Raw genomic sequence first — 19,528 nt, forward strand, 5'->3', positions numbered from 1 at the left:
TAAGTCTGTGTTGGAGCCCATACACTTCTATGATCTTTTAAATTATTATTTAAGCATGACACGGTTACTAAACTGAGATATACCTCTTTCCCAATATATAAGACACAGTTTGCTACACAGCCTGTGCTGCCTGGCCTAATATCTGTCTGTCAGCATTAATGTGACAAACTTCTGAAAGAAAAGTTGTAAGGGAACTGTCAAGTTATGTTAAAGCCAGGGCAATCTGGCTGTGCTCTGTCTTTAAAAAGAGTGGAAATATCAGACTCATTCCTTAAACTGTCCTGACTATAAAACCCTCAGGGACAATGTGCTTAGCTGCTTAGGGAAGAAAAGACATCTTCAAGAAATACGTATAACATACAGCAACAGCATTTGCACCCCCCTTCATCAAGCCTTAATCTGATTTTATTTTTAAGCACAGGATTATCCAACATTCTCAGAGAAATGCATTAATGATTCATTAATGAACAGCACTGAACTTCAATATCTGAAAGAAATTCAGGCTTGACCACAAGTCTGTAAGGAAATTACTTTCTTTTCATGACAGGCTCTAAAGCATTGCAAAGAGGTTAAATTGAAATGACTGGCAGCCTTCACTGGAGAGAAGCACAGGTTCAAGTTAGATCATAGATGTCTTTACCGGTTTCAGGTAAGGCAGATCCACCCTCTAAACCTAAGTTACAGAAACAGTAAAATACAGATACACAGAGAACATTGACAGATCAGCACAGAGTTTGTGACCAAAGTGTTTTGTTCAACTGAGTTTGCTATCAACCCAAGCTTGTGTGCTTTTTATGTATCTTCAAAATTAAGGCTGTAAAACGTATCAAAAATTAGGCTAGGAATTTTATGAGGAAGCCTAAGTAAGTCAGAAACTGAATACTCACCAAATTCCACATGCCTAACTCTTTGAGAGCTTTGAAATTTTTTACCTGAGCTATTGAAATTTGAGTGCTAATAAAATACAGTCCACATCACCAGGACAGTACAGTGACAAATAACAGAAGTGGCAACATCTTATATGTACATAGCACCTTCTGTCAGAAAGCAAAGACATTTTAGGAATAGTTCTTAAATAAAGTGATAGGCAGTACTTGCAGTTTAGCTCCATTACTCACAGTTAGCAAATGAGAAAACAAGGCATAGATAACTCAAGTTGTCTGATGAACGTAACACACAAAGCCATGAGCAGAAACAACAGCAAATACAGATTCCAAGGGCTTCTTTCCCTGGTGTTTGCAAAAAAAAAGGATGCTTTGATTTAAAATACAAGTCAATCATAGCCTATATTACTCTGTTCAGTCACTGCCTACCACTGTTTTTAATTATACCTGTGAACTTGCAACTGTTAAGTGAAGCCAAAGTTATACTAAGGTAGTTTATCAAGATTAACACTATCCTCATGCTTCAAAAGAAAAAATAAGGTGGTGTGGAGGGCATAAACCAAAAAAGCTCCATGTTCTGCTGCTTTATTCTCCTTATGCTTGGCTCAAGTAGCTGCCATCATTTTCAGCACACACAGCTCTTGTGCCAAAGAGCTGTTCCTGGATTCATCTGCATTCGCAACCGTATCAAAATACTCCAAAAAGCACCCAGTGTGGTACAGCTTCTCAGGCTAGCACCACCAATTTTTTCACTGGCATGATATCCCCAATACTTTCTGGCAGTCCTGAGGTTCTGAAGCAGTCACATGCAAAGATATGCTTGTAAGACTTGAAAAAGAGATGGCCCACCACAGAAATTAGTATCTTTTTACAGTAAGGTTCTTGGTATTTATGAATTGCTTTGCTGTGGTATTAAAAAATGGACCACTTCGAAAAGCTCTTTTCTTAAAGCTTTCCTTTAAATAACAAATCTCAAAGCAAGTCTTTTCATCTTAAAATATCACCAAAAGGGAAGGACTCACTCAAAACCAATATGCTTTAAGAGAACACAGTGCTGCAGGACTCAACACAAGCATATCCCTTTTTAACTGAGGACAAATAAGGCACCACTTGGTCAGCTTCAGTTAACTTCACTTGAGACACAACTTAGTGGAGCTACACTAGAAATGAATGTGGTGTGTCAAGTCTTGTTGCGAGTTCAAACAGCCTTGACACAGCTCAGTTCAATGTTAACAGGAAGCTAAATCTTAGTTCAAGATCATTTAGGATTGGAATAAAACTGATTAGTAAAAAGCTGTATATAAAGAAGAACAAGAGCTGAGGACAGCAAGACAAAGTGTCTGTGATAGTCAGGAGGAAGAACATACATTCTGCTCTTGAGTTTACAACAAGATCAGATGAGGATATCAAATTACGTAGTTAGCAGGCCAGATTCCGCTGTTAGTTGTATCACACGCTTCTCCACGGTGTTTCTAATACTGTGACATGACAGCTAGAGGTAATGTGGTCACTGAACAACCTGAATGCTTTAAAAATTCCTGTACCAGAGAGTGTTATATTCGTTTCATGTAGTACATGGAGATTTCAAGTCCTTTTCGTTCATTTAATATATATAAGTGAAATTACAGCAATAATACATTAAGATAATTATTGTGCAGAGTTTAAACAAATGTTGCTGATAGCATCTAATTTGGTTTTGTACTGGTTTTTTTATGACAGACGCCTCTGGCTACCTATACATGAAGACCACTCAGAGGCAGGAAAAAAATTATAATAGATTCCAGATATCCGGAGGACTTTGTGCATTTTGTTTGCAATTCCTTTAAAATGCTCTGACCAGCTTCATTCTGTCTGCTTCCAAAGAGTAAGGAGCACAGGAACGTATAGACAGTCTTCAACTTCCTAGAGGAAAGGCACCAGAAAAGCACAGTGTCCAAAAATAGGAATCCTCATCCTACTTTCTTGTTTTGGTTGCACAGTTTTTATTGAACCTATGAGATCAATATGAGTGAAAATTATAATTCATCTGACTTGCCAGCAGGAAGAATATTAAATTTTATTTGATCTGCTGTTAAATTATTCCAGATATCTGCCCAAACCTCATTCAGCTTCAGGTTAGAACAATATCAAGTCCAAATGCTACGGTTTTTTTCTTATCCTTTAAAATACTTCACAAAATATAAATTCTCATTCTCACAAATCTTTCAAAGTGATGGGACACTCAGATTATTCATCAACTTATTCGTAGCAACAGAATGTCTTTATAAAAATAAACAAACAGGAAAATATAATGATTGAAACACTCCTCTGCCATTATTAGAACCTATGTACAATATATTTACTGTCCCTTACCAGTATATTACAGTGGGAAAAAATCAGGTCACAGGGAAGGAGTAGGAGTTTTGTTTCTTGGGAAGATTTTCACAACTGAGATGTTTAAGGTAAAAGAAACTCTTATGACTCAATACATACCTTACAAAAGAAACCAGACTGTACCAGTTCTTGAAGAAAGGGCAATAAAAACCCTTGCGTTCTGTATATGTGGATAACATGTACACCTAAAAGTTTATTTTGGCAGGATGCTAAATCTAAATTTAAATTCTATGACCTTCCTTCACAAACCATGTATTTCAATAGAATTTTTATCTATTTTCTAGGAAAGACAGTGCCAATTCTTCATCTCTTACAACAGAAGAGCATTTCCTGCCATTTTCAGTTTCAATCCCTCAACAGTTTTTCAACAGATGTAAGAAACATGCAGCATAAACATATGTGTATTGAGAAAAGGTTTTCTTTCCTAGTTGCCTTACAGAGCTCTTATACTGAGGCATTGCTCTTCATGAGTTTATAGACTGAAAGTTAAAAAAATGTTTCACTAAGAGTAAATTTGCAGTAATTACACTCATTTATGGGAGAATAATTTGCCAGATTTGCTACAAGTACTTTATGAATTCACATGACAACAACTCCAGACCCAGAAAAAAGAGGACACAGGAACAGACATCAAATATATAAAACAACCATTAAAATTGCTGCAGTTTAATTTGTAGTGCTAGAGATTCAAAGGAGAACACACTTCTAACTCTAAGTCCCTTGAGGAAGCTGTGGAATTCTCACTTTTGGAGACCTAAAGGTTTGCAGAAGAGGAGGAGAGAAAACATGAGTAATAATCTAAATTTTACTACTCCTTTTTTCAGAGTAGTGCAGTAGCTGACTGCTAGAGATCCTTGCCAGCCTTGCAGTACTCGACATCACGGCAGCACTCGGCATTACCATCACACCTTTGTGGTTTCCTTAGTAAGAAAAAACTTGTAACTGCCCCACGAAGAGTACAAAATAATTAAATTTCAAAGCATTCTCACGACAGAAGGATTTCTTTCATGGTGCTAATACAACTAAGCTAGCAGCTTTATTTCCATTTCAATAAAAATAAATTCTGCATCTCCCTTACTTGTTAGTCAAAGGAGGGCTGTTCTTTTAATCATACTCCATCAAGTAGCTGTAGAAGCATCCACGAGACTCGCTCTATTCTCCAACTTATCCTGTTCCATACTGAATGCTTACGGCACGGAGTTATCGTGTAGCACACAAAGTGTAATTAATTCTAAAATATGTAACAGTTCAAAAGAATTCCAAGTTATGCATTAGAATGATTTCACATTTTCTAAGTTACACGCTTACGCCTACCACAGACACCCAGCGAACAGTAAGGAACGAGCGCCAGCACTGTGGAGTGAAATTAATGAAGGTGAACCACAATAGCCGGGTCACGCATCGGAAGGATGAGAGAGTTTCACATTCAACCCCGACTTTTTGAGAAGTTATTAATGTAGTAATCACTGAAGGAAACACACCGTATCTGCTTCATCGGATACGGAGCGGTTTCCCCGCCACAGCGGCGTACCCGCAGGCAAGAGAAGCAGATGTTGTTACCTGCGGAGCTCCCGCCGGGGCGCAGCCGGCGCTCAGCCACGAGCAGCGCGGGGCTGGGGCAGCGCTCAGCCTGCGAGCGCTGCCCGGCAGCGGGGACCGAGCCGTCAGGGACCCGTGGCCACCGCTCCTTGCGCTTTACAGCGATGTCATCAACCCCGTCCCCCGCGCAGAGGTCTCACGGCGAGGTCCGTCGGCCCCGACCCCGCCGCGGGACGCTGCGCCCCGGCTCCCCGGGAGAGGGGCTGCTCGCCCCCGCCCCAGCCCGTCCCGCCGCCCCGCTCCCTCACGGCACGACCCTCCACACCGGGGCTGGAGCCGCCTCTAACGCGGGGGCTGCGGGGCTGGGGTACTCACATGCCAGATGGCGAAGAAGATGAGGGCGGCGCAGAGGACCAGCGACAGCATGTAGCAGAAGGCGGCGAAGGTGAAGGCCATGGCGGGGAGAGCCCTCCGCGCCCCCCTCCGCCGGGCGAGCGGGCGAGCGGCGACCCCCGGACCGGCAGCGCGGCGAGGGCAGCGGGCAGCGCCGCACGCACCCGGGGCCGGGCGCCGCCGCCCCCCACAGCCCTGCCCGGGCCCGCCCCGACCCCCGCAACGCCCCCGGCCCGGCCCGGCCCCTCCGCCGCGATCCCCTCCCCGCCGAGGCGCCGCGGTGGGCGGCCACCGGGGCGGGTCCGCTCGCCGGGGGCTGGGGGAGCTCGGGGCGCGGCGGTGAGGGGCTGGTGCGGGGCTCTTGCCGGCACTCGAGCGTCTGCAGTCAGAGAGAGCCGCGTGTTTCTGACTGAAATCCTGTCACGACAGCGTGAGAGGAAGGAGCGTAGGCTGGGATCAGTTCAGGCCAAATCTTGAGAAGGTAATTATGTGCCTAAACTTGAAGTGCTTTGATGGTGTTTTTTTTTTTTTTAGTTTTTTGGGGTTTTTTCCTTTCAGGGTCAGTTAAATCGGGTGAGACATGCCCCAGGCTCAGTGGGTGGACTAGCGGAGGAGTGTCTATCCTCTGATGGAGAGGGGACAGGAACCCAGCCCAAAATCTCATGAACCAAAGCAGAGTAGCTCAGCAAAGCGGGCTCAGTCTGCCCTTTCCCACCAGGTGAAAAAGGCATTTACTGTTGGAGTAAATAAATAAAGCCTTTCTTAACTGCCACCAGCGGGGAGAGTGCTCTTGCTGGCTTTCAGGAATATGCTATATCCAAATTGCTGAAGTACATTATGTAAAATAACGAAGGAAGAGCAAGCTCCTGCCTTCTCTTATCTTTAATGGATGGATACCTTCATACCTTGTCTTTAACGGCATCCATAGTATCTCCAGACACAACTTAGCCATTTCTGCAGATCTGGTTTAGATTTACCATCAAAAGTTCTTCCACTTCTTTGGAGTGCATCAGCTGGCACAATACGGCAGGTTTGCAAGCAAAAAGTTTCCATGAGGAAATACCACAGAACCATCAGAAGTCCTGTTTAAAAATATCTTGAAAACATGGATAAAAGTTACGTATTTGAAACATCCTTACAAAACTGAAACACAATTTCAGCTCACAACATTTTTTTCATTCCTTTTACGGATTGAAGGGATTCAGTAACAACACTGTTTAGAATTCACCAGTGGTCATCTGTGAAAGTCAGGCTTCACAGCACAGGAGATCATAATTCCATCAAAGCCAAGTCCAGTGGAAGCTTTCTTTGTAAATGTTTCCAATAAATTTTTGTTTATAAGTACAGTATATTACTTGTAACATAATACGCACTTTTATCCTGAGGAAATAGTGTTGATTTGAATCAAGAGTCAAGGCCAGTAATTAATAAACCAATCAGGAACAAATTGATGACTCTAACCTTTCATAATTGAGCTGCTCCAGACTGTACGTGTGGTCTGATGCTTCAATTAAGAAGGACAGAACATGGCAAATAGAAATGAGCCTTATGTCATACAGGGATGCAGTAAAACTATTTATTGTAATTCTCTGACCTTTTAATTTTTTTGGATCTGAAATCCTTCAGAGCATATACTTGTGGAAGTAAATGGTTTACTCATAACCACACATTTTGAAAAGAGCAGTAAATGAGGTACAGGAGTCATCTTTGGAAATATTTATTTCTTTATTTTTACTTTAATATCTGGATATATATTACCTCTGTTAAGATTCAACACAGAAAACACCTGATGCTTCTAAGAAAATGAAAATAAAAAATTTCTTTTTGGAGCATTTACATGTATACACTTCCACAAATATATATACATACCTATGAAAAATATAAATATACTGTAGCTATCATAAAAGACCAAAACAGAAACAAAATCTCAGTTTAGCACCACACTGCAAGGTAAATATTCTCCTGTTTTTCACTCTCATCTTCATTTATATTCCAACTATTTATTTGGATATCTTCAATGAGCACATAGGCAAAATACTTGGTTTTGATTTTGCAAGGAGAGAGTTCCTCAGCCAAAGACTTCCCAGATCACACAGTCTTTCCTGATACTGACTTTGAAACATACATTGCCCCTAGCTGTATTGCTAGCCATTAATCACTGCTAGTGGCTGTCAAATTACAAAAGTTTCTGACATACAGTGAAGGGAAAAAAATCCATAAAGATGCATTTAGGACATTTTTGTCTTAGAGAGTTCTTATTATATAATACCATGAGAATACCTTAAGTATCCTCAGATGTTTAGGCCATGGAGAGTGATGGAAAGATATACCCTTCCCTCAGCACATCTCTGATTTGCACTCAGAGATTTGTCTGAGTAATCACTAAAAATCTTCCTTATCTCCATCTCATTGCAAACTCATTACAGCTCTCTGTGGTATGAGGACCTCACAGCGGGGAGCTGTTTCTTTGTCATTTATGAATGAGACTACTGCAAATAATGAAGCAAAGTGCAAAAACAATATGGATGTGCCTGACTGTTTTCTCCCTGGTTTAAGCCTCTGAGAACACAGCAGGAACACCAGTCTGTCTATTCGCTCCCCATCCACTTCTATGGTCTTGGTCCTAACCTTCAAGAAAACTAATGGATCTGATCTGGGCTGCATGAGAAATCACAGTCCAGCACCCAGCTGGGCTCCTTTGAAATAATTTGAAATTATTTCAAAAATCATTTGAACTAATGTACAGCACAGAGGCCAGGATGGAGGTGTAGGAGCTGAGGGTGGAGGCTGTGGGAGCTGAGGGTGCAGCATTATCCACTCAAGGGATCTGGGATGGGCAAACCAGATAAACACAGAGCATAGGATGCATATTTTATATATACATAAAATATATTTTTGCCTCTATGAAAAGCTGTTGCTTTCAAAAACTGTTATTTTAACACTTCTTTTCCCCAAATAAACAAAATTCCATCCACATGTTGAGACACACATGGATTTCTTTTCTATTACTAGAAATAAAAGGCTCAGAGGTTCTGCAGCACTCTTAGGAAATGCAGTAATTCCTGCTCTCTGATGTTCAGCAGCTCATTTTAGCAGCCACAGTCTCAGATTTAGCACCTCATCTTTCACTCTTCCGTCTTCAAAATCTCACCAATGCTCCTGCTTCCTCCATGGTATTCCCAAGCCATTTCCAGAAGGGATTGCTGCTGTCTCTCTGTGGCACACACCTGTAACCCAGGAATGCAACAGAAAAAGTAGTCAGAAAGCTGAACCATGAAATGAATTGCAGACCAAGTAGAAAGTTGGTAAGAAATGGAAAGTAAATTCTGTTCAGATGGATTTTAAAAGGGTGTGTATTCTCTCCTCTTATCAGAGGCTCTTTCTTTTAAATATATTTGATGATGGGTACACAAGGCTCTTCAAGCTTGACAACAGTTCCTAGCACAAGTTTTTACATGAGCTGGCTTTGTAGGCTATGTCCCACAGTACCCACAAACAGATTGTGATGGTGCATTTATAAACCCTGTGGAGAAAAGGGTTTTACAAAAGATTGTGAGGGCTCTTGCTTTCCTTGAGCAGACTAAATTTTGGAATGCTAGCTACCCCTCTTTGCATTTGGTCCTTGTAAACAGAATTTCTCTTTACTTTGCGTATTTGTTGAAAAATATGATTGCAGTACAGTCTGATCCCAGGTTCACACCGAGTCATCACAAGAGGATATATGATGGTGCTATGTTTGTACAAGTAGTACTGAGATGCTGATTTTCAAAGCTATCACTCTGCAGATATGATCTTAACTCAAAGCACAAACAGGATCAGGGATTTTTTTACTTAAGGATGGCTTTCTACTGTGTGAGGACCTCTATGAAGGGACCATAAAAATTCAGTCACTAGATAAATAGTAACGGAGTACATCTGGTGAGCAGCAGACAGCCCTCAAAAACAAACAACATCCAATTGTGAAAACAGATTGTGAAAATAGATTTAATAGATTCATGAGTTCAGGATGTCCTTACATTAGCAGGTCTCAGAGCACTTGATTTCATGTGAAATGACCTTTTGTGCTAGATAATGGAAGAATTTGAAGGTACTTAAAGAAATTTCCAGTGGCTAATTTACAGAACGGCATCAGAGATGAGAAGGGACTGCTAATGAGTCCTTTCACTCCCAAATAATTACCACAACTGGATAAACCTAAAGGACAAATCTTTATAAGGCTTGTAGTCCCTGAAGTGAGAGGCTAGAATCACCATAAATCCACCAACGAGGTGATACACCCTCAGCCAAAGTAGTTCCTAGTTTTAAGATTTATATATTATTGCTACATTATTGTTGTTTAAGTGTAACATACTACTGAGTGCCTGTTAGAGTAAAAGCCATAATATTAATTATAGTAGAGAACTCTCATTTACAGATTATTTTCTTAATAATACATGTAACTCTCTCTTTTGTGAACCTTAAGTAATACTAAATTATTAACAATTCTTATATACAAATTGCTATCATTGGGCTTTGCTGCTAATACCCCACAGAGATTAATAGAAGCATTTCATGCCCTTATGCATTATTATTTCAGATTATCTGCAGATTCCAGATGAAATTACTCTATTAGTTCATGGTCAGTTCATTTTCAAAAGGTTACTTTTGCAATAATAAAGACAAGTGACATTTTGTTAATGAAGTCTCATTTTCAGATATCAAGAATAAGGTAGTTCAGAAACCCACTGACAATAATCTCATTTTACTGCCAGCTGTTCCCACCTTTTTTTGTAGGACTTGGATGAATAAATTTTAATGACATTATCATAAGATCATAGGAAAGTTTATGTCAGAAGAGACCTCAGGTGATCTCTAATCCAATGTCCTGCTCAAAGCAGGGACAAATGCAAGGTCAGGCTTATTGCTCAAGGCTTCATCTGGTCAAGTCTTGAAAACCTCCATGGACAGAGACAGTCCAGCCTCTCCAGGCAACCTGTTCCACTGCCTATCTCAAGCCATCTTCAGCAGAATTGTCAGGTCCCAGGCTGTTTCATTGCCAGGGCTTATTCCCTCCTTAGCACACAACCTTACATTTGTCCCTGGTGAAGTTTGTAAGGTTCCTGTCAGGCTCTAAATTCCGTGTTATTGAAATCCACTTTTAGAAGCGTGGATTAATGTGCCATACAGAAATGTTCCTAAAGAGCAAAGTAAGACTCTTCAGAGCATGACACTATAATGCTTTGCTTCTACTGTTCCCTTGCCAGCCAGTATCAGAATTATACAGCATCCCACTCATGTCCATAATGGCCACTGGCAAAACTGGGGCTTCAGGTTTGCAGCTCAGACCACTGAGCTGAACTAAGTGATCTCAGTGACTGCTCTGTGCCGTGCGCTGATAACCACCAGCACAGAGACAGGACGCACATGTTGGCTCTTCATGTCACCGATGATCTGCTAGCAAATAGAAGTGTTTGTCGTCAGGGAATCTTTTGTGACTTTTTCCATTACCTGCAGGATTAGTGGAGCAACTTTGTGGGCATAGATATCACTGCACCTCTTAATTCCTAAGATGTGCTTTTCTCCTCTATTGCTCCAGCCTCCTCTGTCTCTCTACTGGACAGCTCTTTCCCATTAGCCCATTTTTCCCTTATCTTCTTGTCAGTTCACAGTCTCAGCCTGGTCCATCTGCCTCTCACTTGATATCTCCTCCAAATTCAGCTTTTATCTCCTGGGAGCTCATCAAGACTGCTTCCTCACCAGTGATGAAATATCTGACAGGATACTAATCCCCCCAGAAAGACAGGATCTCTGCCCTTGGTTCCAGGACAGAGTAGAAAAACCAAGTGGAAAAAGCAATTGCAGGGGAGCTCCTGCTTTAAAGTGAAATGGATTGAGGAAAGGATTTTCTTAACTTCAACAGATCTCTAATGACTATATGTGGAATTTTCAGAAGGATTAGAATTAGCCAAAGACCATAATTATTCATAGCAACAGCAGAAGTCATCTTCATCTCACAAAAGTTACCTCCTTCCAGACATGAAGTCCTTCCAATTCATGGAAGGCAGAAACCTGCCATAAATTAGTAGTAAGATTTTCAGCATTGGCAAAATAGCATCTGTGTTTTTTTTCCTCAGAACATTTTTCTGAACTAGTCAAGACCTTTAGTCTGGAAGGGAAACCCAGCATAAGAACAGGAGCCTGTGAAGGGAATAGAAAGTAAGATCTTAACATGGAGTATCTGAAGCAGTCTTAATTGCCTTTGACATTACCTATTTTGCTTCAAATCAATACATGGAAAGCATACAGAAGTAATTCTTGCTAACATTGCTTAATCCTGCCAAGAAGGAATTTAATTTGTGTCTGTGCTGGGGAGAGAGTGGGTTACAACTTCATCAATTCTGAATAACTGAATTCCATCAAAGGAATGAAAAAGGAATAACAAATGTTCTGAATAAGCTTTCTCATAAGAAATCCCTCATCAGTCACTGAAGACCCTGCAGACCTCTAATAAGGCAATTTGCATAAGATATGCATTTGTCCAAACACTGAAATAACATTCTGGACCAGATTCCTCTGATTTTGACGATGTTTCATTTTTTCCCAACCCAGAGCCTGTAATACTCTGCTAATCTCCAAGACCTGCTGCTGCTCCCACCCACTGCAGGCTGTATCAGATCACACCCCATGGCTCCATCATTCTGAACAGAGATGCCAGAACAAAGTCAAATATGTGATGCCCTTCAACAGTTCTCCTTCTCAGAGGATGATTAAATTATCTCCCATTAAACCAAATGCTCTTCCTCTTTGTCTTTCTGTACTGAGATTGATACTGAATGCTCATCCCTGCTGTCCCAAAAACAACAATCTGTTGCAGTAAACCTAGACCTGGTGTCTTTGCTATAATTTAGGAAAAAAATCAGTATTTCACCAAACTGACATATGTGTTCTCAGTGAATTAATGGTCTTAGTCATTTTTAACTTGCACGCATAAATGAATAGCTACAATATGGTCTGCATAAATAACAGTGTTGACTAATGAATACATAAACATTAAATTATAGCTGTATTTATTCAGAAAAGTTGGTTTTGATGCAATTTTATGAGAGGTGGGCTCACCTATGGTACTAAAGGAAGGAGAGGCCATGCAGGTGTACAGCAGCATGTGCTGCAGTGACAGTATGAGTGGCCTGGTTGCCATCAGCTCAGGACCCCTATTGCCCTGTCTCCTTGTCCTCTAATTCATTAAATTAGGATAAGGTTTGACTGACCTCTATTTAAAGGGAATAAATAAATAAATCAGTTGCCAAAAAAAACATGACTTGTATTATTAGCACATCAGCAACACAACTCTTTATCAACACTGAATTTAAAGACTCTCCAAACTGATCCCTTAAGCTCTTGTAACTTTGAAACATACTCCTCATGTTAAACCAGAGAAAATAGAAAATCCATAAATAGGGATATTTTTAACTGTAGGAGTAAAACTAATTATTATAACACTCTGTATCACTTAGAATTTCTAGTCACTTCAGCTCAAATCCCTTATAAAAACTATTTTAGCATTTGACAACAAGTACTGAAGAATTCATATTGTAAATTGGAAAAATACCAGAAGAAAAGGTTGGAGGTGGCAATGGAGGAGTTGGGAACATGTTTAGCAAGAAATCTCATGAGAACACTGTGCTGAAAGATCATTTTTATTCTAAATATAAACCTTTAATACATTAGCCATCCTGGCTTTAACATCCTAATATATTTTTATTTCCAGTCTGAAGAAGAACAAGCAAGACAAGGTGATTCTCTGCAATTCACCTATCTCTTACAAAGAAGAGAAGGTTTGAAATCCTGGTTGAAGGTTCCAGTGCATTTTGTATTGCAAGTAGTTCAATTTCTGTTCTACCTTCTATTGGTGCCAAGCAATAGGAAAATAGGCAACAGGCAGAAGCTGGAACACAGGCAGTTCCACCTGCACATGGGGAAGAATTTCCTTACTGTGCAGGTGAGAGAGCACTGGGACACATCACCCAGGGAGGTTGTAGAGTTTCCTTCCCTGGAGATATCCAACAGCCATCTGGACACAATCCTAAGTAACCTGCTCTAGGATGACCCTGCCTGAGCAGGGAGGTTGGACCAGATGACCCACTGTGGTTCTTTCCAACCTGACCCACGCTGTGATTCTAGGATTCTTTTTCTTTCTGTAACCTTGAAATGTCTGGCTAAACTTGCCTAAACCACAAGGGTCAGATAAGTTTGGGTCTAGATCTTTAATATATTCAGGATGCCCTCTGAAATACTCAGTTTAGGAATAGTTTGGAGAAACAGTGTTTGTGATGTCATAAGTAAAAAACCTGCCCTTGTGCCTATTTTTATTGTGTCATCCAGAGTCACCTTTTTCCCAATCCCGTATGTTTTGCACCTACATTAAACACTCAGTACAAGTTTTCTTTTGTTAAACCAATTGTCACTTTTATGTGACAAAAGTGGCTGAGCAGTAACAGGTTCCAGCTCTAGTCATCTACGCTCTCCAAACAGAATGATCTGTGTTATTTCACAGAGCTTTTACTTGTCACTCAGAGCTCTGAAGCAGCTCTCCACTGGAAGATCAATGAAGCACAGGTCTCAGAGATTACTAGAGAAATGGAAGAGCTAAATGTGATCTTAACTAGTCATTACCTGGGAAGAGAACAATGACTCACATCACCTTCAGAAAGTTAAACAGCCTTTTAGAAGCTATCATGACTCACAAGTACCTGCACACACACACACACACACACTCATACACACAGAGTCTTATTCTCTGTTCAAGGCATTTAGTTCTTCTATAGAGAAACTCAGCTCTCATCTCCTCGAACCTGCAACAGTCTTATATCAATGTAATTACCTTGACATCAGCCAGCTCTCTGATTCAGAGAAGTAGACGCCATATATGTATTTCTTGCTGACTGGGCTACACAAATTGTTAACCTATAAAGTGCTGTGAAACAACACATAACAGAACTTTTTTTTTTTCCCTAACAGATTTTGTAAGAGTTTGCTTTGGACTGCAAGTAAAGCAACTCTCAAAATCAAATTAACTCCAAGGAGGTTTTCTTTGAGGACATAGTTTTCTAAAAGAAAAAAATTTTTCAACAAGTATTCCAGTGAGGGGTTACTTTGGCTTCTGAAGCATTCATTTTAGTGACAATGATTCGGTGTCCATTGAAGCTAGTAACACAAGCAAAGCTATTGAGTTACACAAAGCACTCCAAGCTGGGGGACTCAGGCTTGAAATGGGAGCAAATACGACATTTTAGCAGTACTGGTGTTTCCAATTCATGCTACTGATCCATTAGTTATTGTTGTAATTTACATGCATGCTGCCTTGTGAGAGGTACTTTGAACTTTCAGGGAACTGAAAATCAGAAAGCACTTTTGCTAATTTGAACTGCAAAAGGGTTTTCCACTGCAATGGTCTCAGTATGCCCCACATGTGCTCAGTGGAGATCATCCTGCAGGAAAAGGTAACACACTGGACAACCTTTTGAGTTTCTTCACATATTTGTTCTGGCCCAGATGGAGAAGCTAATTTGTGATAATTAGGGTGTAAATTTCCAAGCACAGCAGCTTAGCTGCCCTAGTTCCCACTAAGGCCACTTTGTCTTGCTGGGAGAAAGTAATCTTGCTTTGAAAGTACTGTAAGCTATTTTTCCTTTAACACTGAAGTGTCCTCAGCAAGAATAGTGTGAATTAGTAAATTCACACCCAGTGTGAGTTTCTATTAACTTCCTTCTGTTAAAATGCCTATAAGTAGGACAGGTGGCTGGAGCAGACTGGCAGGGTAATAGATGCCCAGAAAGAAAAAAAAAATTATATCGCAAAAGTAACAAAAGTCACTAGGAAAATGAATTAAAGATGAACTATGACCACAAATGGTGTTACTGAGTTCATTGCACCTTGAAGAGGAGGAAGTAGTGCATCCCAAGGAAGGAAGGCAGAATTACTGCAAATGATCTTCAAGTAGCTGAGTAAAGAGTTTGATGTGCCTGCTAACTAACTCACCTGAGGAACCAAGATAGCTGAGTGTGGCCAGGTGTGCCCTCACTGCTGCGAGCCTGACACAGCGGCTGGGAGAAGTTGTCCTCTGATGGTTGTTTACCACACTGCCTGAAAAAAGCAAATTCAGTTCTTATCAGAAAAGTGTCTGCCTTGCAAAACTCAGAAGCATGAGATTCCCCTGCTAATCATCTTGGTGCAAACGAAGAGGAACAAAAACTTAATTATCCTTCTGCTCCAACAAATGGTACCTCTGCATTAAAATCCAGAGATTGCACTGGGGACCATCTATGCCTTTACCCATTCCAAAATTATCTTACGTGGATTATTTCATCCTGCAGAGCTGCCAGGCTGGAATTGAACCCAAACACATTAGACTGTTTGCAGTTCTTTGATTGCATTTATCAGTATTCTTTGTTGTCAGGTGTAGGACTTTATTTTAAATCAATAAAAATATGCTGTTAACTACAAAAGCACATGGAAACGGCATGAAATCTTCCATTGTTCCCCACTACACAGCCAGGGTCCTCTTTAAAAAGATAACTTTGAGTTTAGAAATTCCAGTTGTAGGAACATTAATTGAACAGCGCTGCAAGGCAAAGATACATTTAGCTTGTTTGAATTCCTAGGCAAGATGTGAAACCAAACTGGGGGGAGTCTCCAGATAAACCAAGAGCAATTGCCTGACTGTACTTTGGTCCAAAGCTGCACAGATCACAGTTGTATAAACTCATTTTATCCAGAGTCTCTTTTGTTAACCTATTTAGTGTCTTCTGTCTCTGAACATCATATGTGAATTCCAAACCCTGCAAATCTGAGGTATCTGAATTTACTGTCATATTATATTGTGAAAGTGGATCACCACGACTTCATATCTGAGTATTTGTCAAATTCACAAGTGCTAACAGCAGACGTTCTCCCTTCTGTCCATACAACTTCTTAAATGAGATTCTGCTTCAATATGCAAGCTTTATGGCATCTCTATATACTGTGAAAATGTGCTTTTTCACAAAAAGTAGTATTTTACTATCTTTGACAGCAATAAAAATGTCTCTTAAATACTACAGAATATTGTGAGACAGTCTGAGATATGCATGAAATGTCCCTCCAGGAAAGAGAGTTTATTTAAGGAGACTGGCACACATTTCCAGTCTGGTTTATATTTCAGAAGTTGCTGTAATCTCAGACTGACTACATATTTGAGAAATCCTGGAAGACAGTTGAGGTTCCAGAAGACTGGTAAAGATAAAAACCATCTTAAGAAAAAGGAATAGCCTTGGAATGGTCAACATTTGGCATGTTTAATTGTTTATTCCATTATTTTTCTCTTGATTTAAATTAAACAACTAACCAGAAGAGAGCAATAAAAAAATAGCAAGGAACAATGATTAATTAAAGGAAAATTGTATGAAATTAAACAATATTCTTTCTATAACAAAGTAACAGGTCTTGGGAAAAAGAATGAGCAATTAAAGCCATATATGCTAGCTCTGCAATCTGTGCTGTCTGGTTGTTCCCACTCTTATTATTATTTAATTATTCCTACCTAAATGAAGTAGCTCCCATTTTAATTTGAGTTGTGTATACTTTTCACACTGATTTCTTGAACTGTCATGATGATTCTCAATTTACATCCTACCCTTCCACAGGCAGTAATGGGATCCTCTGCAGCTGATGGCTGAGTGCTATTTAATAATCCTCTCTACCGTGTTATCCAAAATATTAATGGAAGTTCTGACTAGTGCTAGACCTGCAGTAGAATCCTACACAATCCCATGTGCAGAATCCTTCCATTTTGATGATGAATCAAGGTTAGCAAAACCAGCTGCATTTTCCCAACACGATGCAGCAGTACTCAGAAAAATAGCTGCATGTTTTATCACAAATGGAACAATATCAACCCAGAATGAAAACAGAAAATATTGTACTGGGATGCATAAACCAAAATGTAGCACTGAAGATGTGGAGTAGTGACATTTTGGGACATTACAGTTGTGAAAGCCGCATGCACGCACTTGAGATAATTCAGGATATATTAGAGCTACTGGCCTTGGAGATAAGGCAGAAAGAACTGAGCTCATTCCACCAAAGGAAAACTCTGGAGACACACATGAAAACAGATACATAAAGTGGTAGTGAGTGCGGAAATATAATATTCTCTATCCATCACAGACAGGGTAAAATGTAATGATCTAAAACTACAAAAAGTGATTTAAATTAGGAGTTAGACAGAATTTTCCATAGGTAAAGAAATGAAAGCTTCATTTCACTAAGCTTGCTTGCTCCCAACATGACATTAATGGTAATGTAAATGCCATTTACCAAAATGCCAACCAAACCATGCTCCCATAACCTGCCTTTGAAACTGTCATGCACACGGCGTCCAAGGTCGAAGACTGGATGTTTAGCTAGATTTTGGTTACAAATTACGAACCAGAGACTTGCTACCTTACCTAACACATCGAAGTTATAAGGTAATAGAAAGGTTTAGGTTGGAAGAGTCTTACAAAGATATCTAGCCCAATCCCCCTGCCAGGGGCAGGGATATCTTCTGCTTCCTCAGGTTGCCCACAGGCCCATCCAGCCTGACCTTGAACGCTTCCAGGGATGTTCCAGCTGATAAGGTTTAAGAGTTACGGAGACAGAAAACACACAGCAAGCCTACAGATGATTAAGGAACCACACAGATCTATTATTTAGAGTCTTGCACAGTTTTTGACAGGTGACTGTAACATATGGGTTTGAAATCATTATTTTAACCTGCTGTTGTGAGAAGCCAAAAGTCTAGGGGTGTAAAATTTCTCTTTAGAAATCAATGGTAATGTAGAGTCTACCTACACAAGGTATTTATGCAATCCCCATTATGGCAGTATTAGTACTCTTCCCAATATTTAATGTACTTCTCTTCACAATAATGCTGTACGGTCAGCGAATCTGTGAAACCACACAATCAAAACCACAAGATTTGGGAATCCCAAGAGAAAATGCTCAGTAAGCCAGTCGTGAAGAGCAATCCAGTGGTATCTCCTTGGAGGAAAGCACTCTTGATTTCTAGCTCCTGCTTTTAACATTTCAGATGTGCCCGAATCACGGAATTCCAGCACACTGGGCAGACTGTACGTGCACGGCTCAGTGGAGCGTGTGCCCTCGGTTCAGCACAGAGCAGGACAGGTGCTGTTAGACACTTACCAAGCTGTTAATGTGCACATTAACTGCTCCCCCCTGAGTGCTGGTCATCTGACAAGACATTCTTTTCCTGCTGACTGAAACAATAGCAATTGCCTGTAAGAACATGCTGTTCTGGAAGGCTTAGCATGTTTGTTGTTTGCCTATTTTAGCCAATGAGTGATTGCATTTAAGTAGATAAATAAGCTTGGAAATGGTACTTATTTAGGCATACACCTAATCAGCTGAGGTTACTATTCAAATAACGAAATTATTTTATGAATCTCACACTAAAATGACTTACCAAAAGCCACAGAATGACCAGCCATGTCTCAGACCTAGGTTCTAGTTGCATGACTTGTTCTCTCTCTGGTCTGATTTTTCAAAGAAGGATTTTAAATTTAGGAGAATAGAAATCCAAGATGGAGCATGCAGGGCAGAAAAAAAAATCATGTGATGACCATCTCAGCAAGACTTGAGCATGTTTTTTCATCTTCCTGGTCCTTGTCTGTAACAGAAATACACTACTAGTAGATCCCAATTAATAGGTTTCTCCAAGTGTCTGTCAAACTGCAATGTTACTTTTCTTTGTATGTTATCAAATTGGGATCCAACCCTGAAGCACTTCCAAAACACAAATAATACTTACGTGTTATATACACAAATAATAGGGTTTACTTTTCTGAGTGTACCCACACCTGTTTCGTGAGTGTGAACCACTCACATTAGGAAGGCTTTTGAATCAGATCCATACTCACAGATTACTTTTAAAGCAATACTCAAAGAACCATGAGAGAATATATTTTGTGTTTCATTTTTATTTTGCAGAGGATTTTTTCTTAAAAACTTGCAAGAAAGCTGAGTTCCAGCTTCTCCAAAAGAACAGAGGCAGCTACATTGCTTATTCTAGGCTTGAAAACATTTTGCATGGCCAGTGAGAAATCCTTTAGAAATTCCAGCACTGATTTCAGCACAAAATCTTTTCACAATGCCAGTATCAGGATACTTTGGAGCCGAAAAGCAAAGCCTTCAATTAACCCAAGTCTGCAAATACAAACAGCGTCCTGAATTAAGTATTAGAGAGAGCATCTTCCTGGGCACGAGCTCTGGAGCCTACAGCACTAAGTAGTGAAGGAAAGGGGATGACAACTGGCAGGAGAAAA

At 40.3% G+C, this 19,528-nt stretch overlaps 1 protein-coding gene and 1 long non-coding RNA gene across 4 annotated transcripts in view; both read right to left on the reverse strand.

The window, feature by feature from the left end:
* The window catches only part of CNIH3 (cornichon family AMPA receptor auxiliary protein 3), a 46,242-nt gene extending 40,910 nt beyond the window's left edge, over positions 1-5,332 (reverse strand). Inside the window, exon 1 of the mRNA XM_032103393.1 lies at positions 5,172-5,332. Coding sequence (XP_031959284.1) covers positions 5,172-5,252 — 81 coding nt within the window. The 5' untranslated portion in view covers positions 5,253-5,332. The remainder of the gene's footprint in view (positions 1-5,171) is intronic.
* A 1,500-nt stretch (positions 5,333-6,832) lies between these two features.
* The window catches only part of LOC116441469, a 32,213-nt gene continuing 19,517 nt past the window's right edge, over positions 6,833-19,528 (reverse strand). For 2 of the 3 annotated variants that reach the window (XR_004239084.1, XR_004239086.1), the window contains exons 4-5: positions 15,207-15,311; positions 6,839-8,416 (exon numbers count right to left, since the gene is read on the reverse strand). This is a non-coding gene — a long non-coding RNA (uncharacterized LOC116441469). Of the gene's footprint in view, positions 8,417-15,206; positions 15,312-19,528 lie in introns of all 3 variants that reach the window. The other variant, XR_004239085.1, reaches the window with a different exon arrangement.

The sequence above is a fragment of the Corvus moneduloides genome, chromosome 3 (genome assembly GCF_009650955.1).
Source record: "Corvus moneduloides isolate bCorMon1 chromosome 3, bCorMon1.pri, whole genome shotgun sequence".
NCBI lineage: Eukaryota > Metazoa > Chordata > Aves > Passeriformes > Corvidae > Corvus > Corvus moneduloides.